We start from the raw sequence: 26,395 nt of genomic DNA on the forward strand, positions 1-26,395 counted from the left end.
TTACTGCAAGTAAAAGAAACAACTTTGACTTAAATATGTTTTTTTTAACTAAAATTAGAATTAGTTTTTTTAAACTTTAGACTAATTTAATTTTTATTTTTATAATTGTGTAAATTAATTATTCCTTTTAACCTTGTTAAATTTATTTAAAATTTCAAATACGGTTTTTAACTAATACTAGAAAAAAATGTCAAACAATATAAACAATTCATATTATCATGAAATATATTTAAAATGCTAAATAACTTAACAAAATTTGATTAAAAAAACTAACTCCACACATTTATAAAATTGAAAAACTAAATTGAATCAAAATTTAAAAAAAAAATAATTATAATTTTTACTAAAAATTAAAGAATAAAAACATATTTACGTCGAGAACTTTGCATAATTAAAACATAAAATAAAAGAATGAAAAATTAAAATAAAAGAATTTTATCTAATTTAAAGTTTAAAATATAATCAAAGAAAATTGTTGACTATGCAAGTCAACTCACTCCGTCCTATCTCATTGTTAACTTGCATAAACTATAAATTATGTGGAACGAAACTAAACATGTCAGCAAACTAAAATACTTTAACATAGTAACTCGCTCCACACTTTTTTCATCCTAACTGAAAAGTATGACCAACAGCATTCAGAGTACTACGAATAGAAACTGTTTTTAAAGAGAAATAGCTTTTCAAAAATCCTCTGCAAGATAAAAGAGTAATAATCCTGACACTCAATGAAAGTTTCTAAGTTAGAAAGATGGAACGTTATTGTTATGTAAGGACTTGGCCAATGCATACTCATAATTATAAAGAAATATAAATTTAATTAACCACTTTATTATTTCACTATTAATATAGTCTCCTTTCATTGAGCGGAAGTTTTAAATCAGAGGAAGAAAGTAAAGATATTACTTTTTTACAAGGGCAATTGATTTTGATTTACTTTAATATAAACTAAAGTAACAACTAATTGTCATTGGTGTGTTCATTACATGAATCACCTCTGTAAAGGGAAGAGGAGACAAAGCATCTCCAAGGTCGATGCCATACGTCTTGGTTATGGCTGTTTTCATCTTTAGCATCCAAGATTCTAATTGGAAACAAAATTACTACAGCTATAAACAACATTGATAATTACAGAAGATTAGTGATCACTATCGTATGTAATTTAATTAGCTTATATATAAAATTGGGTATCAAGAAGAATCAAAACGCACAAGAGGATCATCCTCATCCTGAGGATTGCCGATAGCCAAAATATGTTTGCGAAATGAAGCTGAAGCTTCCTCCCTTTCTTCTAATTTCCCCAGTTTGTCATATACCATGGCCTTAAGATAGAAAGCTTCAGCTGCCAGTTCATGAAACTGCAGGAAACAAGAAAATGATATTCCAAATCAAATGCAATCGAAAGAGATTTGGATGTTGGGAAGCAACTTGTTTAAGATGGGATGGTAAAGGAAAATAATGGGTTAAATGAGACAAATTTACAGAGGGGATAGTTTACAAGTGACTAGTGAGCTTTCAACATCACAAAGCCACATAAATCTTGCGTGTCTCTAAGACACCATAAAATCAATTAAATAAACATTTATCTGGTATGTAGAAGCAGAGATGCAGCAAAGAGGTTTACAAATAAAAAAGGACTGATGAAACTGTTAGGAAGCTAGTAAGTATGCAATAAGAGTCTCTACCATGTAGTGAAGACATTCATTTACATGACCTCTTATTTACAGACAAGATTGGAAGTTCGCTTACCTCCAAAAGTTGAAGTTCTTCAGATGCTTGTCTCAATGAATCTATCACGACCTCATAATCTTCGAAGACTGAAAAATTCAAAATTAGTTAAAGCTCCAACATGAGGATAGAAATGGGATCAACCCCTCAAAAAAACCATTAAACTTTCCGGCAATAGACGAAATCGTGGGAACTATGAAAACCAAAAATTCACAACCACAAACATATCCTACTAAAAAACCTTTTAAGAAAAGAAAAAACCAGAATTTTCCAAACTCATTACTTCCATAATTTTATTGCCCGAGTATGCAACATTGTAAATAGGTATTTTAAAAATCACACGGGGAGAAATTCAATCTTTTGTTTCAAAAAGATGAATGCAAGTTAAGAGAATTCAGCACAAAGAAATCTGCAAAAACAACCTGATATGATTTCAAAATGTAATACAAACCCTACTTCTATTGATTCCAGATTCTCAAAAATAGTCCCACCGGAGTTTACTGTTTACACTTAACAGGCCCCAAAACAGAGTCACACTGATTCTCTAACTATATTATAAGTTCATCCTTTTTCCCTGAAATTTTTAATTTAAATTTGTAGATATCTTAAATACACATAATATCTTCTCAACAAGCATCCAATTGTCATCTTCAAATTGCCAAAACTCTTCCTTACCCAACTTCCAATGACTCAACCAGAGAAAGAACTTCAATGTTTGTCAAAACTGTCTCACGTAAGTAAACGCTCAATCCATTTGACAAACTATGTTCTTGAACAATTTTCCCCTTATTTTATTGATATCTTTTACAGAATCAGGAATTCGGCTCTTATTGAAATACTTGCAAAAACGGCACATGTATAGCTACATACCATTGAAGTTTGAATCACACAGATAGCATTTGGCTTCAACAATATAGGCACGTGAGCGGAGCTCCAAACCACCATGACCAAGAATCATTGGGAATGCTCCATGGATAAGGTTTAGAGCCCTTGTTGCATGACTTGATCCAAGAGAGAGCCAAAGCTCAGCAAGGGTGAGAGTAGCTGAGGCTTTTAGAAGATCCAAATTAAATGAGAGGCAAAATGACAGGCTTGCTAAAGCATATGGAAGACCGAGAACTGCATTCCCTGATTTCTGGTAAAACAATTAACGAAGGCTTGATTAAACAAACGGTAGAACGCAATAATAGGAAAGTTGGGATTGGGACATTATAGTAGACTGTCAGTAATTTAGGATGAGTCCATAGATCATGCACTAAAAAGAAAAGAAAAGAAATTAATCAAGCAGTTAAATCAGATAAAATAAATAAAGAAAATTAAGCCATGACTTCCCTTGAATAATAGAGTGATGCTGATGAGTGCTTACAAACAAGTACAAGAAACACTGTTCACACTAGTAATTGCTTAGTGCTTACTAAAATTTTCACAACCATTATACTTTTTCATTTTCAACTTTTCGCTCTTCACTTATCATATTGTAGAGGCTGGACTAGCCTGTAATGTTACTGATTAATAAACAAATTTTCATTTTCTGTGTGATGAAGTGGAGAGATGTCACTTGGCAGTAAATTCTAACTCATCAGCAATTTGTAATTATATAATGTAGAAAAGTGAATATATTTCACTGATACTGATCTGACTGATAAAATGAGGTATATACAAGAGGAGAATAATTCTTCACACTAATATGACCACAAATCAGGAAATTATTGCTATAGCTGAAAAGAAGGAAAGACAGATCATAATTACATCAAATCCTATCATTATCAGCATAAATCAGACCACATTAATCCTGATTGATTTCCATATCAAAGCTCTTCATTTTGATTTATTTCCTCAATTTTCAACAATATCAAATCAGTATTAATTCCAATCTGAATTAATTACAGATCAGAACTTAACATATAACAAGTTATCCAAATGAGAGAAAACAAGAAAGATGGCTTGATCCGTGGTTTTTACTGTTACATAAAGAATGTGCTTGATAGTTTATCCAGACTACAGGCACTAACACGTCTGTCAGACAATATGATAACATACCTTGTGAATCTCAGCAAGTAAAAGAAGAACTGAAGCATTCTCAACTTGAAGATTGTATTTGTAGCACATGCAGAAGAGAGAGTGTGCCACAACAGCTGCCTAAATATCATTGTATGAAAATTAAAAACAGTCTGTAGAGTTAATACAGTACAATTAACATGCAATATAAATTCACAAACCAAACTGTGAATAACATGTGATTAATTTTCTGTATTTGGTAGATTTTAGTAAATTCAATAATAGAAAAACCTCTCTGAATTGTTTTGCTGCAAGTAATGTCCGAGCATGGCGAAGGCTTGCTTCTGTTTTTAGCTCCATATCAACACCAGTAACTCGTGATGCCAAAACACCAAGTTCATCACACAGTTTCTGAGCTAGCTTTAATTTTCCGCTACATGATGCCCAATTAAGTTAATAACGGTGCAGAAATCTCAGACGCAAATATTTAAAGATTCTGAACACTAATGAACCAGGCCACTTACCGATGTAAAGCATGCTCATGAAGCAGCTGCAACTTTAGCAGTAAGATTTGTGATTTTGAGACAGACAGAAACTTCTCTTCTGCTATTTTAAGGGCAGAAAAGGCCTCTACAGACAGACAAAGGAAGATCTCAGAAACAATAAGGATGAAAGGTAAGAGAAGGAGCTCAAATGGGCGATAGTGAACATTCTAACATCTGATGAAGAAAGAAAAAGACCACTCTGTACTAACAAAAGGCAATTTGTACTGCAAATAATTTCCACTAAGTTGAATTTATCACGTTACTTTTCAAAAAAGAGTTACACTGGCAACTTACAAATTATTAGCAAAAGAACAAAAACAAGATAAAAGAAATGCAAATGTGTTAACAATCACATACAATATTTAGAAAAAAGATGGCGGAAATCCACTCAATTGTATGCAACCAATCTAACCTTTGTATCCTTTAAATACAGCCAAATGTTGAATAAGCTTTACATATGCTAATGCTGCATCTGATGAGCTGGTGAAACCAACAAAGATAATTAAACAAAAAGTTAACAAAATGGAGATTATACGGTTGCTTTCCATAATAAAACAAAGGCGCTACAAAATAGCAACTTGGAATTTGATCTCTTTAACATGTTCAGCTCAGAAGCTACCTTGATGCATCAGCAAAGCAAGTTGCGTGTACTAGCACATTTATTCGAGACAGCGGTGAGCTAAGAAAAATAAAAAAATAAAAAATCAGATTGTAAATTCATAGAAAAAGCTTTCTTTCAAAATATTACAAAAATTAGTATTATATGCATGTGAAGCTAGAATTATAGCTTTAATCATCCTAAGTGATGAAAATAGATTAAAACAAAAAACATAACAAAACTGCCAACACAAAGCATGCATTCTGCTTTATTTTATTTATAACCGTAACTGCTACAGTATAATCAGACTTACGGAATTTTGGTCAAGATCGAGGTTAGTGCAGCCATTTTTATTTAGCTGGCTGAGCTTGAAAACTATTGGTCACCTCATTAAATACTAGAATAAAAAGTATTGACTGATAATTTATTTCTGCGTGTTTGGTAAGCAAGACCTTGATAACTACACTGTTTCACTTTTAATAATGACTAGCAATAACTATTATTTTTTTTTCAGAATATAATAAAACACAGACTTGTGTTTTTACGTGCCTTGTCTTCCTCTCTCTCTTGAGTATTTGTCTTCAATTAAAGTGGATAACTTTCACTTTTGCTCTTTAGCTTCATACGATGGAATAATAGTCACTTCTCACGCTTGGCATGAAGGACTAAGAAGAATGGCATAATACTATTAAAAAAATTTGTGGATAAAGAGAAAGAAAATCATCAGATTATCTGACATAAAATCAAGCAAAGATTAAGAAAATAGTTGCAAGAGAAGGGAGACTGCAAGGACAATATCTATCTATCTATCCAAAAATCCATTTAGTCAGACCATGATTGCTGTTAATATTTTGCATTCATTACTACACATGTACAGTTGTACTAACCAATACATAAATGCCCCATAAAAACCAATTATCTCCTCTTTTCAGATGGTGTGATTGTGTGACATTTTTCCACTATTTCCAATAGTTCCTGTAATGTAGAAATTTATTGAGTTTTGGACCTTCTATGACAACCCATGAGTACTTCATTTTTTCCATTCAACCAATCTGACCCATGAATACTCAGTTAGGAGTCCCACATAAGTAAAATAAGCTAATTGATGTGGTACTTAAGACTTGAGGTTCTCCCACCTAATGGACTAACATTTTGGACTGGGTTCTCCTCTTGTGCTTACCTTCTAATAATTGGTGTTTTTATATAGAGTTGAGCAACACGAATGGCTACTTATAAACTGAAATAAGGTGCAAACTGAATACTAGTAGGTGAGCCAAGTTGTCAATAGAGTGAAGCCGCCTTAGATGTCAACTCTCACACTTAATTTGGATAGTGTGAATGATAGGAAGTTGAGAGTGTATGTAAGGAGGAAGAGAGGGTAGTCAACTGTTAGTTAACAGTTAGAGGGAGTTAGTTGCCTAACTGTGTTAACAGTTAGGAAGAGCGGGAATATACCTTTGTATAAATTGTTGAGATGGGGAGAGGAGAGGGACTTTTTGCGATTCAAGTGTATGAACAGACTGTTTAGTCTTGTTGGGGGGAGATTAGGCTCCCTTATTGCTTCATTCTTGTATTCTTTCTTGGAGATCAATAAAATCAGAGGTTATGCAGAACTTTTGCTCTGTTTGCCTGTGTTAGTTGGGTGAAAGATAAGGTTTCTTTATCAGAAACCTATCAGTGAAAGAGATGGAGGGAGTGGAAAATGAAAGAAAGAAAGACAATTACAACGGGAAGTAAGGTTGTTTACACGAGTTAGAAGAGAGTGGAGATTAAGATGGTTTTATTTGTTATTAGTAATTTTGTTTATTATTTGTTAATATAATTATAGAAAAAATTAAAAAAAAAACATCCATAATTGATCAGAGTGGTTCATAATCGATTATGAGTGCCCCATAATTGACTACGTATACTGAAAACTCTTCAAAACACCATTATTTTGACAACATAATTGATTATCTTGCATCTTCACCTACAAACCACAAGTCAATGTGGTTTTCTCCACATTTCTCACAACCAAACAGCAGAAACAACATGTAATCGGATCCACAAAACTTTCCTCACAAATCATTCCAAATCTCAAGCTAACCACCACCATCATCTTTAATCCTCTCATTTCCATCCACTGCTAGAAGACCACGGTGGAAGCAAGCCAAGCATTAACGGGGACAACAATGTTAGGATGAGTCCCAAATTGATTAAGGTGAGCTACTTAATTTGGTACTTAAGTTTCTCCTACCTAGTGAACTAGTCTTTTGAGTTGGACTCTCCTCTCTTGTGCTTAAGTCTTAAGATAATCTTTCCCACCTTTCCCAACAATTTTTATGCCTAGTATAGCCAGTAAGTCTTCACCTACAACTCTTCCTATCTGGCAAACGGAAGGAGTAATCTGTGGTGCCACATATCACTTACATTGAAGGCTTCACAATAATAGATAATTGATATATGGATTAAAACCCAGTCTTAGAATAGAAAAAATAAAATACATTTAAGAAAAGCAATACCAGCTTGTTAAATTTATTAATTAATAGGTTAGCTCTAAAGCAATGGAACCCTAATCATTTATATCCTGTCAGTTTACAATTTTCCCAAAAAAAGATAGGACCATAATTAGTGCAACCTTATTTTATATAAACATATCTGAACACAAATAGCAACTTTACCTGCCATATAACTCCCAGGCAGTTGCACGGAGTATATAAGATGAACCCAATACTTGCAGAACAGATCCAGGAATTGAGGTTGGTTGTGCAATGAATTGGGAAGCACTAGTACTACTGCCAGATCCAATCTCTTGACTCAAAACAAAGGAACCCGTCGGCTTTTGTAAATTCCTAAGCCAAGCTGTACTAAAAGCACCGTCAATTGTCATTGCAGAACTCTCATAGCTAAAATCACTAATCAGCTGAGAACTCAACCGAATTTCCTGCCAGTCATATAACAAATAAACTAAAAATTTGATTCTCATGTGCTACAACTGTCACCAACAAAAGAATAGTTACAAAGATTTTATATAACCTTGCAAACATTAACTGGGCAAGTACTGAGCTTCATGTTAGTTTTTGGACCAAATGATAGCAAGGGCCGCTGAACATGCTGCAATGGAGAAACTACATGATGTAAAAAGTTGCAGTATTTCAGTACCCACTAACAGGACTTAAGATCTACTTTAAGTTAGGAGAGCTTGAAATAACTTAAATAAAAAAATATTAGTTGTCTACTTTAAAAGCCATAAACTATGGCACTAGATATTCGATGTGCCTAGTAACAACATCCAATACCAAAGTAAAAAATGATGTGTAATAATGAAAACAGTATCCTACTACACTTGAATACCACGTTTGGGAATGATCAATTTCATAGTGGTTATTTGAAACCCAAATTGCTCAAAGCTGTGTTCTGAACTTAATACACGAAGAACTAAGAGAAACTGAGAAATGAATGCGAAGAAAATTTTCTGGTATTTCTTAAATCTCTCAATAGAGCTTAAGTATTTCCAGTAGAGTGTAAAGTAGTTTCTGTAATAGAAAAGACAGCTAGGATAACTAACTACAGCTAGCATAGCCAACAACAGAAGCTGCAACACTAGTTTTGCCAGCTGTAATTAGTTATTATAGTTGTAGTATTGCAGCTATAGTTTGTATCCTAGCCACCTTTTCTATTGAACGCAGTTACAGAGACTGCTTCAAATATTTCTGCTAGAGATTCAATATAATAAGTAACAGATAACAGAAAACTCTTCCGCTCCAATTATCATTTTCTCAAAAAAAAAATTCAAAATACAATAGCAATAGAAACAGCAACAGTGGCATGCTCTGAGACTAGAGAAAATAAAATGGGAAGTCCATACCTAAGAGATGAATCAAATGACAGGTTTAGGGAATCAATTCTTTAGGGGAGAGACATTTTTCCATCTCAAAAAATGCTTTTTTGCTGGGTAGGGTGCAAAATTGGTGCTAAAGTTTTAAGTATATGTATCATGACCAAATTCTAAGCAAATTTCAATCCAATTAGACAACAAATCAGATTCCAAAGGAAAGTCCAGTACAACATACAAAGCTGTATTGCAATCCAATCGGTTTAACATTTATATGGACTTAAAGTCAGTCCTTCCCGAAAACCTTCCTTAAGACTTCTAGTGCCATCCTAGCCTATACTTAATCTATCTCAATGAAGACTGTGCACGAATCTTTTGTTTCCTTTTCATAGATACATCACACCCTGCTGTAGACATAAAGCTTTTGAGGTTGACCTCCCTGGCATAAACTCAAACACTGAAAAAGGCAGGTCTCATCTCAATCAACACATGATAACTCTTTCTTAGTTCAACAGTGTAACTCAATAACTTGATTGTCCGTAATTTGCAAAAATCTGCTGTGACTCTCCTATATTCTTATACTAAACAGATCAATATATTTGAGGTTTGAATATTTTAAGAAGCTAAAGACACAATAAAATTGTACATTATGCTTGGGATTCAAGTTCAAAATACATGCTATATGTAAGTATAGCTTCATAAAACAAACTCCTAGCACAATAAATAATTGAATTAGGTAGAAAATGTCATTACCGTGAGATCAAATTTAGCCATTGCCAGATGATTGGAAGCCACTAACCGCTTTAACTTTAAACTTTCTGCTCTCTTTAAAGAACCTCTCAAGAGAACAAACAATTGTTGTTGAACAGAGAGTGAAACACCTATACTTGTAAAAGGTGAGTATGATGATCCCAGTGTCCCAGCTGTACTTGAGATACCATTTTCAAACAACAAGTTTGAAATAGCTGCTAAAGTATATGCAAGACAGATATCATTACTTTGCTGCACAAATGAAAGTTGTCAGTCCTCACATCACATGTATGACTAATATATCAGGGAGAAAGTTTTGGGTTCAAATGGCAACATTTACCAACAACGTTTATTCTGCCCTGTACCACATGTAGCATAGCATACATAGGTAACATTTGCTGTCCGCTTAGATTTTACTTATAATTGGTAAATACAGGGATTTTTATTGGATAAACAAAATTTATGTGTATATGATTACCTGCTGAGAAACACGAACTGCCTCCGTCAAAACCTAAACATAACAACCAATATAAGGGTGGCAATAAAGAATAATACATAGTAGAACTATAATGGCTTAAAAGCTATCAGAGTACAAAAGAATACAAATAATAGAAGCCTTGAGGACTAGAAAAGGGTAGAAATCCAGCATGTATCAGATCAAAATACCCAAAAAATTACCTCTAACGCCATCTTTGGATGCCCAAAGTGAAACTGCATCATCCCCAAACATAATAAACCGATTTCATATCTTCCAAAGCCATTGCCAGCAACTGAAGGAACAAAATCAAATCCTTCAGTCCCTGCACTTTTGCCCAACAAATAAAAGATAAGTTCAGTTGTAATGGATAACACTTCTCAATCCTTTCTATTGGCTAAAAAGGCACTCAATACATGGGTATATGTCTTAGAAAGTGAACTTTAAAATTTAACTTAACATCACAAAAGTGACTTGTAAGGTGAGATTTACATCTACTTATGTATACTATAATTTAGTCAATGCTGATAAAAAAAACTATAATTTAGTCATATTTCTAATTAGTGTGGGATCACACCCCTCCAAGCCAAAGTGTGAATATCTCAAGCATAAAATTAGATATTTTGGGGTGATCCAATAGCGGTCTAATAACGAGTGACAACATAGCCCAATAAACCTTGTTAGGATAGACTATGATACTATCTTAAAAAATGAATTTCAGGTCTAACTCAATCTCACAAAACTGGTTTAAAAAATGAGGTTTGCACTCACTTATATACTATAATTTAACCATATATTTAATTGATGTGGAATCTCCAATAATATGTCTACAGGACAAATATTGGTATAAATGTATAATTCATAACAGAAAACAAAAGCTATAGGTGAAGGACGTGAAAAAGGTTTACAATTGCATATGTCGAGATTCTAAATTTTGACAATCATCAATGTCAATAAATTCAGGATTGGAAGTATTAATAAACCAACCACATGGAAGAGCACCATTTAATCGCAAGTCAATTTACTTCCTTGGAAACGATTTACTTTTTAAATACATTTTGTATTGCTTCTCCAGTGACACACAAGTACAAACAAAAATAGCAACAGGGTAATTGTGCCAATGATTTTATTGGGTGAGAATCAATTGTAATTAATGAGGTTGCAATGAATATCCATTGATGATGAACAAGAACAAATCAATGATATCAATGTCCCACTTGCTTTATATCTAACTACTCATCAAATGAACCCAAACATATATCAATGCCATCAGAGAGATGAAATAAGAAACAACTGTTCAATTACCTGTAATCAAAATAACAATGAAGATTCTCCAAAGCAGAAAGAAAATCGTCATGAGAAAGACCATTCAGGTAGCTCAAAAAGTGAACCTGGATTGATGTGAAACTCAAAATTATGGCAAACTTTAATGAAATAAATAGATAAGGAATAGAACTAAAGAAGGTAATAAACTTAACTTACCCGATGCAGTTCAGGTGCCAATTTTTGTAGCTGCTGTAGAATAATCTCAAGTCCATTGTAAGATACAGCATTACCATTCCTGAATGGTATGAATACGACTTGAAAGTTAATATAATTGTTATGCATTGTTACAAGTTTTTTTTGAAAATAGAAAAATCAAGAAAGTTTTAGGTTTACAAGTTATTTACTTTTCAATGGTATCAGCTTGCTCCTGTAAGTACCCTTGTACCTGCCAGTTTGTCCGCAGGAATACTGCACCACTCTGATCAACATCTCGCAGAATATTACTAGAAGAGTCCCCATAAGGATTAACTACTCTAACTTTCTCAGTCTGTTTGGATACTGAATCAGAAGGCACATCAATATCTGTGCACGTGAGTTCCACCGTTATCAGTAAAGTTATGTCATTGTATCAAACATTGTTTTCAAAAGCAAAGGCATAAATAGAGAAACTCAAAGAAGTGAAGAAGAAACAAAAAAGTGGGATTTGGTTAGTTGGTAAATTCTTGGTCTATATTTGTCAAGTTCTTCCCAAACAACAGAAAGCACTAAAATAACTGCCCTGTGAAGTTATTATACCATCAACTAAACTCAGAAGAGTCTTGGGTGCATGAAGATGAAATGGAACAACTCCACTAGCCTCCTTTCTTGCTTCAATTTCCTCTGAAACCTTTTCATAGACAAAGTTCTCCAGGTCCATGTTCTCATATTCTGAATATGACTCCAGATTACTACTACAATCATCCACACTATGTTCTTCATAGGAAGGGCAATTTGAGAGTTCTTCTTTACAATAGATCCCGAGGTTTGTCAAGAGATGGGATAGACCCTAGACATTGAAATTAGAGGTTATACAAGGTGGATACGTTTCATCCTAAAGAAGAAATGTGAAAATTACTCACATAAACTAAGCATATAAAGAATAAGCAATAAATATTTTCACTGTAGACTCCAAATTGTGTTTAAATTTAAAAAAAAAATTAATCAGAGAGTCAAAGTTGTATATTAAACTCCTAATAGCTACTTGATCATCATAAAAACAAAAGATATCAGGTGACGAGTCCCATTCCTTGAAGTTTAGTAATATCAATGTAAACTCATTCAAATGCAACATTTAGAAAACAAAACTTTGTCAGAAGCGCCAAGCATTATATGGAGCTTCTGAGAAAAACAACTTCACCTCCTCCCACTTTCTTTTGAGATGGATAAAGATCAATTCAGACAATGATCAACTTCAACCATGTGGAAAACGTTATACCTCAAATGATAACAAGTTAAAAGCAAGTACACAACGCCGAAGAAATATCCCCAGGTTACTGTTCATGTCCAAAATAACCTGGTCATCTTCAACAGCACCCGAATCAGAACCTCCAAGTATTCCTGAACCACATTTTAATATCAGTAAATATGTAAATTGGTCTAATGTATAAGCAATAATAAAAATTGCCACAACTTCCATGTCAAATAAAAAAAGAAAAAAGAAAAAAAACAAGAAACCAAACAGAAAAAATATATAGGAAAAATGGTTAAGGGCTAACCATATTAAAGTTGATAAACTCACCTCTTATATCGCTAAAAAAATTGAACAAATCATCGGGCGATGACAGGGACGAAAGTCTACTCATCAACTGATCAATAACCCAGGAGGCCTCCCAATTTTGACTCATCATTCTCAATTGATGGACGAGTTCATCCAATTTAGGCTCCAAGATATCATCGCAAGACTGCATTATCAACAACATTTTCAACTCACAACAGAAGCATAAATAAAATCTTCGACCAGCATGAAGAAAATGTGTGATCGAACACTGGATTAAAACAAAGATCAAGAGGACCAATTATATTGAAAAAAGCCATTTCAATTCAAGCCATCAACAAGACAACAAGGTGTAAGTTCAATTCTAAACTACACAGTAAGAAATAGCACAATTCTGTTTGGACAGGACACGTTTAGATAAACATCTTTATTTATAAGCATTCATATGAGAAGAAAAAAAAAAAACAAATAAGTTTTTCCATAAACTTTTAGCTTAGATATAAGTTAAAAATCAAATTTTGAAAAAGCTAACCTTAATGAATTTTTCAACAAATTAATTTATTCATAAATTAAAAGTCAAAATTTGGAGTCAAACAAGATTTAACTAATCAGACCTTCATAAAGAACAGACAAGGCACAAAGTTAAGTATCAAAATTTAACATAACTATCATCCCAGAGTGCGATGAATTGAGATTCAAATTATGCTGAAGAATACAGAATTAATCGAAAAGGAAGAAACTGTTTCAGCGGGAAGAAAAGAAAAAGGTGGCGGTGACCTTGGTGAGGGCCAACAAGAACATGCCCAGGCGATTGTGCTGGGCAACAGAAGAGAAAGGGAAGGGGATCGATATCTGTGCGGGTGGTGCATAGATCTTAAGGAGTATGCAGAGTGATACTTTGTGCGGCGTAATTGCAAATGCACCCGGCTGTTTCAATACCCCACCCATTGATTATCTTCGCCTGCTTTCTGTTTGACAAAATGCTTAGCTGATTCTGCAACCTGAGCACAGTGATGATGTTATGTTCACTTTAATGCATAATCAGTAAGTTAAGTGAAGTGAAGGAGGAAGAAGCTGGACATTATTGGATAGTGATCAGTATCAATACGAGAGTGTGCTAGGATGTTTGGTCTAGGGTTTCGATTTTGTCTTGGTGGAATTGAAAAGCGCCAACTTTAAAAGCTATACTGTATTTAAATTCAAAAGTAATATATATGATATTCACTTACTAGATGACACGATATTTTGATAAATTTTTTATAATATTTTAACACCGATTATTAATACATGTGAAATAATTCACATCAATTACGTAAATAATATTAAAATATTATCAAAATATCGTTATTTCATAACATAGGATTGAAATTAATTTTGACATCAAATTTATATTTTTTATTTTATTTTTATTAAAAAAATTATTTTTATCCCATAACTCAACCCTTTGTTTTATTTTTTTTATTAGTATAAAAAATATATATGTAAGTTTGACACAAAAAATTATCATTTTGCAAAAAAGTGTGAGCACCAATTATTAATAATTGTCTAAATTTTCGTGTATGTTACCAAAAAGGCCTTTGACTATTTAAGTTTTCGTTTATTGTTTTTGTAATTATTAAAAATAATATTTAGATGTATAAATATGAAATATCTTCAATAAATAATATTTCAATAATGTTACAAAACAATTTTAAGTATTAATTATGTTAAAGTAAACAATATTATTGATTAATAATATAAGTGGAGTTGATATTTTTGAATACAAAATATCAAAATCTCTTTAATTTTTCAAATACTACTTTAAAGAGATATTATAATTCTAAGATTTACACACAGAATATGAGAACAAAAATATTACAAAACAAACCCGTTTACGAAAAAATGTGCTCCAAAAAACGAATTTTATTGGGTGTTTTTTTTTACATACATATAAGTTGGGTTAGATATCACAATTTCGTTGTAGTTATATTTTATTTGATGTGAAATTGTAATCGAATACACAACTTTATCGTTGCCATTTTTAAAATTTTGAATCTTGTTTTTTTTATTATTTTAGTTGTGTAGACCTATTTTTAAATTATTTAACTTTTGTGTACCTTAAAATAAGTAAGAAAATAGTAAAAATATTAAATGTGTGTTTGAAATTAAGTTATGAAATTAATGAAAATAGTAAAAATATTAAATGTGTGTTATTTAAATTGAAAGTTAGATGGTGTATATAATGTAAACACGTATATACAAATTTTGTATAATAATTTGGATTAAGTAGATCTGTGTAACAGTTCACTTTTCTAAACAATTACTATTAAAATAATTAATAGAATGCAGTCTCTAAAGCCCAAGTAATTATATAAAAGAGTTGATTGAAAATACTATTCTTACATTAGAATATATTGTATTTCAAAAATTAAAATAACTCATAAATACTTCAAAACAAAAACTAAAAATTTAATATAGCTCTTTAAAATATTAGGTTCAATCGTCTAAAATATTTATATACTAATCTTCCCTTGTCTCATTTCAACTTTAGTGTTCTATCACCATTAACTCCTAACTCTAATCTTATATTTAATATATGATCATCACATAAAAATATATATATAAAAATATATACATGTAAGAATAGACTAATTTTTATCATAATCAATTCAAGTGAAAATATCATATTTTATCATAAAGGTTGACAAAAATAAATCTTTGAGATAATTAGAAATTAGTTTGCTAAGATCCAACATTTAGACTTTTACTTCCAAAAAATAAGTGCATCAAATACACTTGTGAGAGTCTTACTTATCATATTTATCTCCATTTCCATCTCTAAAATGGTATCATGTGTAATTTATATAACTTTTCAATGATCGAGGTTGATTTCATTACCTTCGTAGGATATATTTTATATCTTAGTCTTCCAAATGAAATCTCATTCAACTCTCATCACCTATTATCATTTCATGTGAGTTTAATACTAGTTAAGTCAGTCACATGATAAATCTCATTCAATACACTTTGTTTCACCCTAGATTAACATTTCTCTTTGAAAATTTAATATCTCACTAACTTTTCACAAACATTCTATTAGATATCCCATATTATTAATTATATTATATTTATATTTTATCTTCACTTACTTATCTTTTGTTATTTTATTATTATTCTTAAGTTTATATTTTGGACTTAGCCAATATTTCATATTAGTTATAATTATGTATTTCATAAGATGACCAAACACATTGAGTTTTACTGTCATTTCATTTGAAAAAATATTGTTTTTAGAGATATAAAGATTGTGTGTGTTAACTTAAATGATCAATTGGCAAAAAATTTTACTAAGTATTCACGGATTGATTATATTTATAACAAGCTTAATATAAACAAATTATATATATACACATGCTTAAGGAGGAGTGTTAGATATCTTAGATTATTAAATTTATATTTATCTTTTATTTTCAATTACTTATATTACTTTGTATTTTGGACTTATCTCATATTTTTTTCGTTATAAATAAAGTACCTTATGTATATTTTATACACAAGAAAAATTAATCTCATCAATACCTTTTCACTATATTCAATACATTCTTACTTTATCAAACATAACCCGATACAATAATGATGTAATTTATGACATAAATAAAACTATTTAGTACAATCTAAACCCCTTATATTAGGAAAAGTTTCATAAAGTTATCCCTCCACACCAAGTAGCCACTATCCAACGCCTTAAAGACAAAGTCAAAAACATATAATCATAAGTATAATTCTTACTACACCAAAGATGTTCAATCATCCAAACTCAAAGCAATCATCAAAGTCACACTCATTCATCCATTTTCTTACAAGCCACCTCTCATATAACCACATTCATACAAATTTCATATTAGTAACAATTATAGTCACAATTTAACTTTTCCATTCCAACAATTTTTACCATATGTTTATAATTTCACAATATTGACAAAATTCATTTTTTAGTAAAAATTTTCAACTTTCTTTATACATGAAAACACCAGAACTACTAACATTATAAAACTCACACTTCTTCTAAAAGTTATCAGATTTTAGCAAGCATGCAACCAAAACATTCATATCATAGTTTTTGTCTTTCAATAACAAGACATTACATGTACAATGTGTTGGGTACAAACAAAGTCTCACATCGGATAAAATAAGAGATGAACATGAGTTTATATACACATAACATACCTCTATTAATAAGAAGCCTTTTGGAGTGGTACCAAAAACAAATCCTTATCACTGTGGAGATATCTGAAATATGAAAACAAATTTATTTAACAATGATTTTAAATCACCTAAATTAAAATATGAAAACTTTTATCTAAATGAAATATTTATAAATGGAAGGATATCAATATTAATATTAATTTGAATGAAGTTACCATATATTTGATTTGAGATAAAATCTGTTAATATATTAGGAAAACATTATTAGTACAAATATTTCAAAATATATCAATTGATATTATTTATTGACTTACCCATGATTCAACTTGTATATAATTTGTTTTTATTTTAATATTTATTTTTATTTATTATCTATGTAAAAATATTTTATAATTATACTTCTGTACATGAAAAATTATATCACTAAGTAAAATATGTAGATCCAATGATAATGAATCTTATTTTATTACACTGATAATCTTTTAAGGAAGTACATTTAATTTATTTTTGCAAACCTTGTCACCTGTAATATTGTATCACTAAGTTTATTTTAGTCAAATGTAGTGTAAGAACATGAAAGCAAATTAGATATCCCAAAGTAATATTCCTCTTCAACCTTTTATTATGTTTCTTTGCTTATTTTAAAAAAATTAAAATAGTTAGTATGTCTACAAGCTTAACATGGGGAAATATATATAAAAAAATCACTGAGTTGTATTAATGTATGATTTATTACTAAATTTGAGAAAACTTAGGTAACCCTAATAGAAGAGAGGAGAGGAAAATTCTGGCAATTTTGTAATTAATAGTAATAATAAAATTTAAAATATTATAAACAAACTGCAAAAGTTGAATCAATATTTTTTTAATGCAAGAACTTATGATACTTTCTTAATTTTTTTTAAATGTTTAGTGTAGTCTATGAAAGATATATTGTTTTATATTGAAAAGAAAAAAAGATTTTTAATAGATAAATTAATATTAAACTCTCAAGCACTGCAATAAGAAAAAAGATTCGATAAGGAATATACTAATAATTCTTGTTGTAAACGTTAAATTTTAATTTCAGAATTTTTACAGTAAAAAATTCCGTAAAGAATATACTAATTCTTGTTGCAAACCTTAAATTTTAATTTCAGAATTTCTTCAAAGTTGCATGTTCAATGTTTCAATCTCACAATTTTTTTATCTGTGCATTTTATCATATGTTTTATTTCTTTATGTTTAATTTTTGTAAATTTGGATGAAGTAGTTGCTTAGTTTTAGTAATATTTTTTTTCTTCAGTTTTGGCCCTCTTTGTTTTAGTCACTATAATTACTTTAGTTTTTTTCATTTTTTATAAAATATTTTTATTACAATTGACTAGAAAAACACTAAACAAAAAGCAGAGAAAAAAAATGAAAAACAAAAAACATTTACAAAATGAAAAAGTTATTTTGGGTTAACTATTTTATTAGTAACAAAATTATGTACATAGTTTATTGATAATTATTGTCATAAAATCAAATTAATAATTTTTTTTTCAAAATTAATTAGTACAAAAAATGTCAAGAAAGTGTACAACTGTAAGTCAGTGTGGCTAATAACCTACCGGTCTTTTCCATTAATAAATAGTTTAATTTTCAAAAATTAAAATCTCTTTCGATATTCTAAAAACACTTAAAACGCAAATCTGGGGAACATCACCCAAAACCCTTGCGTTTGAGCTTCTTGCAACTCTTGATCTACGCTCATGGCTTCTCCGGTGACTCATCAATAGCCATCTTCTCTATTTCTCAGTTTGTTCATATTTTTCTGCTGCTTTTAATAAGTCTGAGTTGATTTGCAATGGCACAGCGAGCTGCAGAAACCACAGAGAATAGCTTGGAGAAGATCAAGCGTCAACTCGCATCCGCTTCCGGTAGAAACTTGTTACAGGGACCACTTCTCAAGAGATCCGAAACCGTAATTCACGCACTTCCTTTATATCAATACCTGTTTCTCATTTCTAGCTTTAATTTCACTTTATTTTCGTCTCTACTCTTCTCTTTTCCTGATTCCAATTGTTATTTCTTTATAGCGCGATGTTCTGATCATCTTGCAATTCCAATGCGTTCTGTTGTCTTATTTGCTTTGTAATCCTTTGGATGACCGATCTTCTTTTTGTGACCATCTTTGTAGGCTTAATTGTCTCTTTTAGAAAAGAAAAAAAAAACTAGCTAAATGTAAAATCTGCCTTTGTGTTCACAGCTGAGAAAATGGAACGAGAGATGGGTGATCTTGGACCCGACAACTGGGAAGATGGAATACAAGTATGTCTATGCAAACTGGTTTCTCTTTGTGTGAGGAAATGGAAATCACTTTGAGTACTGAAGTTCTGTATTTTTTGGTTGTTCCCCTCTTTTAGGATAAGAAGAAATGAACCTTCTGTGAAAGGAACGATTCTATTTGATGCCAATAGCACGATCACAGTGTCTCCTGTGAATTTCCAGTAAGAACTGTGTAACATAAGCATTTTTTTAATATAGTTTTGAGATAGGATGCGAGTTTTGTTGGGTGGATTTTTATATGTGATATGTTGTTTATTTACTTCTGCGTGTTACAGGGGGCTTCCAAAGTATGACGGTTGCTGCTTTTGTATCCTTTTCGTCATTTGTATGGCTTTTAGTGCTTTCAGCGAATTTGTTAGCTGCTAACAGATTAATGAAAATCACTCTACTTGGTACCTTAATTGCCCTCTTTAGATATTGGGACGCCACAGAAAAAAGATTACTTCCTCTGTGCGGAGACTCCTGGTGCAGCTAGAGCATGGGTGTCAACTTTACAGTAAGTTTTGCAATCCAACCCTTTTTTCTACTTTTGCTTATAATCAATGGAATATAATCTTAACCTTTTTTTTTATGTTATTTTAATTGTTGAATGTATTAGTATGTGTGTTATTTTTATTTTTGTATTTCAAAGCATCAGATTGTAAGATGTATAACTTATAAGAGGTGTGTAGCTTGCAAACAACTTACTGCACGCTTGAACCTAAATGTACTAATACAACTGTGTAGAAATTTACCATTAATTTGTTACTTTCTTGCAAAACTTTGTTTACTTCTGTCATTTTTAAAATTCATGTAATAACGCAGTCCTTCACGGTTTTCTAAATATTTTGAACAGTGTATTTTTATGTTCGTGGAAATATACATTTGCTTCGAAAGGGAGACCTACTGAATACTATTGCCATGTCATAGTTCAGCTTTTATATCTATGTTCCCCTTATTATTATTCATTATAATTAGTTCTTAGTTTTAACTGTTTCCTCATTTGACGTTAGTGCAACTCAGTTGGTTTTAAAAGCCCATAAAGAAGCTGTGAATTCCTTAAGTGGGAATGGTTCTACAAAGTTAGGAACTGTAGCAACGGTTGTTGCTGCAGCCAATTCAACAGCCTTGGAATGCTCAAAAGAAATAGAAGCAGCAATGCAGATTTCATTGCGAAATGCTCTGGGAATGATGAATAATAGGACCACTGATGGTCCTATGGATGATTTAACAATCATGAAGGTATAATCTCGTTCTGGTTTATTCTGTATTTCTTTGTTCAAATTTATAGTTCAGCATTCATGATGATGCAGCAGAGTTGTACTCTTTATATACCTTGATTTCAATCTCATCCACTATTGTGCCTCATCCACTATTGTGTAATTTCTTCTGAAAACCTGGCTCCAGTTGCACGTTCTCCCTCTTTGCTATTTCCTATTTTTTTTGTCATTGCAATTAATTCCAGATGTGACATCTTAGTACTTTCATATTTCTTCCCGTGATTTTGTTCGATAAAAAAGTCTATTTTAATGGCCCAAATTGCTCCCGGCTTCTTGAAATCATCTCTAAGCTTCATTACTTGTTGGGGATTTAAGAGAGGAATGATGCAGGATAATTAATAACAAAAAACTTTAATGAAAAAAGCGAGCAGATGGAATCTCATTCTACATGATATAGCTAGGGTCTCACACGTAAATGTCATTGCTATTATGAAAATTGAATTCCTGAAAAATATAATATTACTATTATGGAAATTAAAGTCCTAAAATTGAACTTTTTCTCTATTGAGGTGACTCTCAATTTTGGTATAGTCCTGAATGAAAAGTGTTCTCAACCTGGTCCCAATGTGAAACTGTTCCTGATTCAATCCCTTCTGCGATGTACGGGGACCAGAATTGTGAATGTACAGGAATAAAATTTCAGTCTGTTAGGTTAGAAATATATTTGCTTGGAAAAATAAGGAGAAGACCACAAAAATTAGTATTGGCAATTAGACTAGTTATTTAGGGAAAGGGGATTGGTTATATAAATAATAGGGGGATGCAAGGGTAGAGGGATCATTCTGAGTTGTTAGCATTTGTGAACAAGACATTGGGTTTTTTGTAAATAGGTGAAACTGAAACCCTTGGTAGGAGAATTTCTTCCTTTATCAATAACTAGTCTGTTCAATTCTTTCCTTCATCCTTCTATCCAAGTATCCATTGGCTCGCTCATTCATGGTTCCTAACACACCCACTGTGACAGCAAAAGATTAAATGAATTTTTTTCTGGAAACTTCTGTTTTTTGGTAAGGAGTGTCACGTACAATGATAAAAAGTTAATTAAACCTTCATAAAGTAGCTAAAACTCTGGAAAAAAGTTTTTTAGTACAACTCTTGGAAGGTGAAAAGAAGTAATATAAAAAAGTACCTTTTTACCGAACCTTACCAAACCTTACCCAAATGCAGCCGAAACTAGATGGTTTCTGGACATAACATTTTATAAAGAAAATTTATGAATTATGATTGTTTTATGATTTCAATTATTTGTCACTCTTCTGTTATAATGCATTCAACAATGGTTGTACAAGAAACAGTAGTAACATGTCTTTCTTTTGTTGCAATATTGTTTTAAGATGGTTAAATTCCTTCTTTAATTTTGGAGTTAGGGGAGGTATCCCCCTTTTTTTTTATTACGGTTTACTTGGCTAACTGACATTTGCAAACTCATGATTTTTGTTCACTTGCTTGGCAAAAAGAGATAAAAAGAATGAAAGGATAAGAAACGAGGACGGTGGATATTATATTTTTGATTAGCAAAGTATAAGTATTTATAAATATAATGGAATACGTGGGATACTCTTACCCGTATACAAAAATAAAAAGAAAAAGAAAATAGTTGCGCATGTTCCCTGCCAAAAAGATCCACCTATGTCGTGGTTAAGACCTGTACATTTGATGTAAAAAACCCTAACATCGAAACATTCAATTTGGTCTTAACTCAAAATTCAAACAACCAGATATTGATATGCACTTGCAAGGGAAAACATATTTAATAAGGCATACATAAATACACTTACTCTAATCCCTGCAGTAGTCCCCAACCTTAGTCACTATGACTACACTGTCCTGATGAAGGTTGTTGTCTAGCTGGAGGTACTGTTGTGATCTTGCTCCTTATTGTGCCCCTCACATCTTTTACTATGTTGTTGGAGTTCCTTTCTCTTACCATAACTGCTTTACTTTTTCCGTCTCCCGATTGTTGAGCTACTTCTGTCCCCTTTATAACGTGCAAAATTTTTACAGAAGCCATACATACTTTTCAAAGTAAAGTGCATTTTCAGTTCAACCCACAGCCTAGCAGCCCCTTCACCATTGTTAAAGGGTGTATATGATTTTCCACTACACCTTTTCCTTTTACAACCCTTATCATTAAAGTATAGTGGAGATACAACCCTTATCTCCACTATACCTCTGATTGGTATCTAAACCCGGTGCAAAGCTTAAAATTAATGTGAGGACTGTGGATATAAATAGAGAAAGGATTTTTTTTTTAATTAGACAAGGACTGTTTGTATGTGGGTATTTGATGTCTCTTGCACCTATATGGTTCTTTGTTGTTTTGGACTTTTGGCTCTGAAGGTGCTACTCCACTCTACAGGAAACACTAAGAGTAAAGGATGAGGAGCTACAGAATTTGTCCAGAGACCTTCGGGCACGTGATTCAACTATTAAAGATATAGCAGATAAACTATCTGAGACTGCTGAAGCTGCTGAGGCTGCAGCATCTGCTGCCTATACTATGGATGAGCATCGGAGAATTGCTTGTGCAGAAATTGAGCGTTTGAATAAAGATTCTGAGAAGCAGCAAGAGTTGTTTACGCAGAAGGTATGTCAATTTGCTACTTTAGGGATGATTCTCGGTAAACTGCCTTGGACAATTAACCCTTGCCTAATGCTATGTGTATTACTTGCAATGGAGTTGTCTTGAATGTTCGTTTCATCTTATTATTATTTTTTGCAGCTAAAAGAGTCTGAAGAAAAGGCTGCGAGCCTAAGCAAAGAAAAAGAACAATTAATCAGGCAGAGAGATGCTGCTATTCAGGAAGCAAATATGTGGCGCACCGAGTTGGCAAAAGCTAGAGAACATGATGTTATCTTGGAAGCAGCTGTAGTAAGAGCAGAAGAAAAAGTTAGGGTTGCAGAAGCAAATGCTGAAGCTAGGATAAGGGAGGCTTTTCAGAGAGAATCTGCAGCAACAAAAGAAAAGGAAGAGCTTCTAGCATATGTGAATGTACTAAAAGCCCAACTTCAAAGGTAATGTTATTTGCTTTTGCCCTTAAATTCCATTTTGTTAAATTAGATCTGTTGACTACTGATAAACGGAAAGTATTTTGCCTTGGTGACTGGTTGATGGGTTTGAATAAAAAAACGGTCTGTTTGACCCTCCTCCGTATCTTCACATAGCCAAGGTGGCATATGTTAGTTTTGCTTTTTCTCTTTTCCCACCTAAACATAAAGATGGAGATACCTTGCGAAACTGGGAAAGAGAAGGAAACATTTGATGATTTATTTTTATTTTTTGAGGTTGAATATGTGTATCAGTTATGAAAGGTGGCGCATCATAAAACCAATGTTGGCTTAACAGATAGTTTTCTTTTCAACAGGCAACACATCGATACAACTCAAGTTTTTGAGAAGACGGAGTCATGCTCAGATACAAAGCATGTTGACCCCACAGAAGAGAATGTGGATAAAGCGTGCCTGAGTGTTTCTAGAGCTATGCCCGCCCCTGCAGAGAATGTCGTTCACATGGCAACGGATCAGGTGAACATTCAGCCGGTTGGAGACAATGAATGGAGTGATATTCAAGCAACGGAGGCAAGGATAGCTGACGTAAGGGAAGTAGCACCCGAAACTGATGGAAGCAGCTTGGATATTCCTGTGGTTAGCCAGCCAGGTACCAATCATCACCATGAACAAGGAGCTAACTCTTTCCATCAGCCCTGATGTTATTCACAGGTATACAACATAGAGAAAATATCAATTTAGGCAATGTAATTATACCATTTTGTTGGATGAGCATGTAAACCTTATTGTTTTCATTTTATCATTGCCTAATCAAGCTGTGACATGTGACCTGCCCGGAAAGTGAATACCTTTTTTCTGATGTAAATGTAATGTAATACAACACGAGCTGACCGGTAACTCTTCCGTGATGTGTAAACATTTGATCAACGAATAGAGCCCTTTTTTCATCCACAATTATAACACCTTAAACAAACAATTAAACTCAATTGAACATTCTCGTCCATTGAAAAATTGGCTTAAGATTCCATTTTTCACGATTCCATTTTTCACACAAAATGCCCTCAGATTACAAACAATTCAGGCAAGATTCGAAAAGACTGAATCCCCTAAATTCTCGCTTTCTCTCTAGGGGGTTTTATTAATTTGGTTGAGTGATAGTAGAAATCGGATGATCCAATAGTAGATGGAATAGAAATGTTCAAAAAATAAAAAAATATAGCTAAGATAGGTTTCAACTTGATTCTACTACTATATTAGAAAATGAATTTTTAAACATAATTTAACTCTACAAATTAACTTATAAAATAAAATTTATATTCTATTTATATATTATAATTTGATATTATTTCTAGTCGCCAGACTTCCAAAACTCTCGTAATACTTCAAAATGACTATAATTTTAACCGCGAATTTACTTGCGACAATTTTTCATACACAGTGAATGACCCAAAAGTGCACGCAGAGGTAGTCTATAGCCCCTTTGAATTGACCTTAGTAGGGCCTAGCAACCTCTGAAATAGTAGAGGACGTGAGGTATACACAGAAGTCATGTTGAAGCAGTTACTTGGAAATTAAATACAAGAAAAACAGTCAATTCAATATATAGACATCTAGTGAAATATTTTTCCCCACCTATACTGCACTATAAATTACTCTTCCACTTCGATCATCCTTCAAATATTACATTTTGCTTGTGCTAGGACACAACTCAATTAGCCTGTTCTTTTATTTCAATCAAAGCAGCAAACAATTTACTCTCTTCTTTTCTCCCCGTCAAACAAGTCCTTATACGTTTTTTTTAGCATAATATTTTAAGATAAATATTCTGAATGAAAAAGTTTCTTACCAAAGTTTTTATTAATAAAAATATGAATCCTATATTATTTCTCACACTTATAAGTTTACTGTCTCATAAAAACAAGTCTTAAATTTGAAGTCATATTCATAAAATTCATATTAAATAACATTTTTATTGATAAATTTTGTAAGAAAAAACTTTCCTTCTATTTATTTATGTTAAGGAAGTATTGACCCGAATTGATGGGACTGCTAACTGTTCACAACATCACATGACTTTCCATTTCCAATCCGAATATGTCCGAGCCTTGTTAAAGATTGGGAAGTTGAGTTTTGGATGTACATCATGATGGAACAGTACACATTTCAATCAAACTTAGATATTTTATTTATTTTTGTTTCACATTTTTAAAGATGGAAATTAGTAAAACTTATCTACTCCGTTTCAATATTTTTTTCTTCATTTTTATTTCTAGAGTGATCTATGTTCTTAATCTTTAAAATTTAGGATAACTCAGTTTTAATCCCTCAAAAAATTTGAAAATTATTATAGTTTTTAAATTTGGAAAATCAAAGTTTTATGATTCAATAAGTTTATGGTTCACTTAATTACTTGTTTGATTAGAAAATTTTAAATTAATTTTCACTTAAATTTTTGTTTTCATTGAGTTTTTTTTAAATTGAATTAATTATGTCATTTTCTAGCATTTTATAAATGATGTTAAATACATGGTATGTGTTAATTTTTATTTATTTATGTAATTTTTTATTTTTCACGTGTGGGATTGGTATAATAGTGTGCCACGTGTGTTACATGAAAAGTTAACTAATAACACGTGTGTCACCTATAATGTATTAATGAAAATAATTTAATTGAGTTAATTTTTAAAAAATTAAAACTCAATTAA

General features: G+C 31.9%; 2 protein-coding genes across 2 annotated transcripts; one reads left to right on the forward strand and one right to left on the reverse strand.

Moving 5' to 3' along the window:
• Window positions 1-954: 954 nt before the first annotated feature.
• LOC108338583 (anaphase-promoting complex subunit 5) lies at window positions 955-14,091 on the reverse strand. Its single transcript, XM_017575541.2, has 20 exons — window positions 13,705-14,091; window positions 12,952-13,114; window positions 12,649-12,770; window positions 11,970-12,219; window positions 11,579-11,756; window positions 11,391-11,469; window positions 11,214-11,299; window positions 10,112-10,238; window positions 9,912-9,944; window positions 9,437-9,685; window positions 7,885-7,962; window positions 7,530-7,792; window positions 4,891-4,950; window positions 4,684-4,751; window positions 4,251-4,356; window positions 4,018-4,159; window positions 3,769-3,867; window positions 2,599-2,863; window positions 1,750-1,817; window positions 955-1,358 (listed from the first exon to the last, which is right to left on the reverse strand). The coding sequence occupies exons 1-20, from the start codon at window positions 13,873-13,875 to the stop codon at window positions 1,191-1,193; spliced, it is 2,775 nt and encodes a 924-aa protein (XP_017431030.1). The 5' UTR covers window positions 13,876-14,091; the 3' UTR covers window positions 955-1,190.
• A 4,656-nt stretch (window positions 14,092-18,747) lies between these two features.
• Window positions 18,748-24,644, forward strand: LOC108338375 (uncharacterized). The gene is made up of 10 exons (XM_017575215.2): window positions 18,748-18,857; window positions 18,950-19,057; window positions 19,343-19,404; window positions 19,500-19,583; window positions 19,698-19,729; window positions 19,837-19,918; window positions 20,415-20,643; window positions 23,041-23,268; window positions 23,404-23,696; window positions 24,047-24,644. The coding sequence occupies exons 1-10, from the start codon at window positions 18,846-18,848 to the stop codon at window positions 24,387-24,389; spliced, it is 1,473 nt and encodes a 490-aa protein (XP_017430704.1). The 5' UTR covers window positions 18,748-18,845; the 3' UTR covers window positions 24,390-24,644.
• The last annotated feature ends 1,751 nt before the right edge of the window (window positions 24,645-26,395 follow it).

This window comes from Vigna angularis, chromosome 7 (assembly GCF_016808095.1).
Source record: "Vigna angularis cultivar LongXiaoDou No.4 chromosome 7, ASM1680809v1, whole genome shotgun sequence".
Lineage (NCBI taxonomy): Eukaryota > Viridiplantae > Streptophyta > Magnoliopsida > Fabales > Fabaceae > Vigna > Vigna angularis.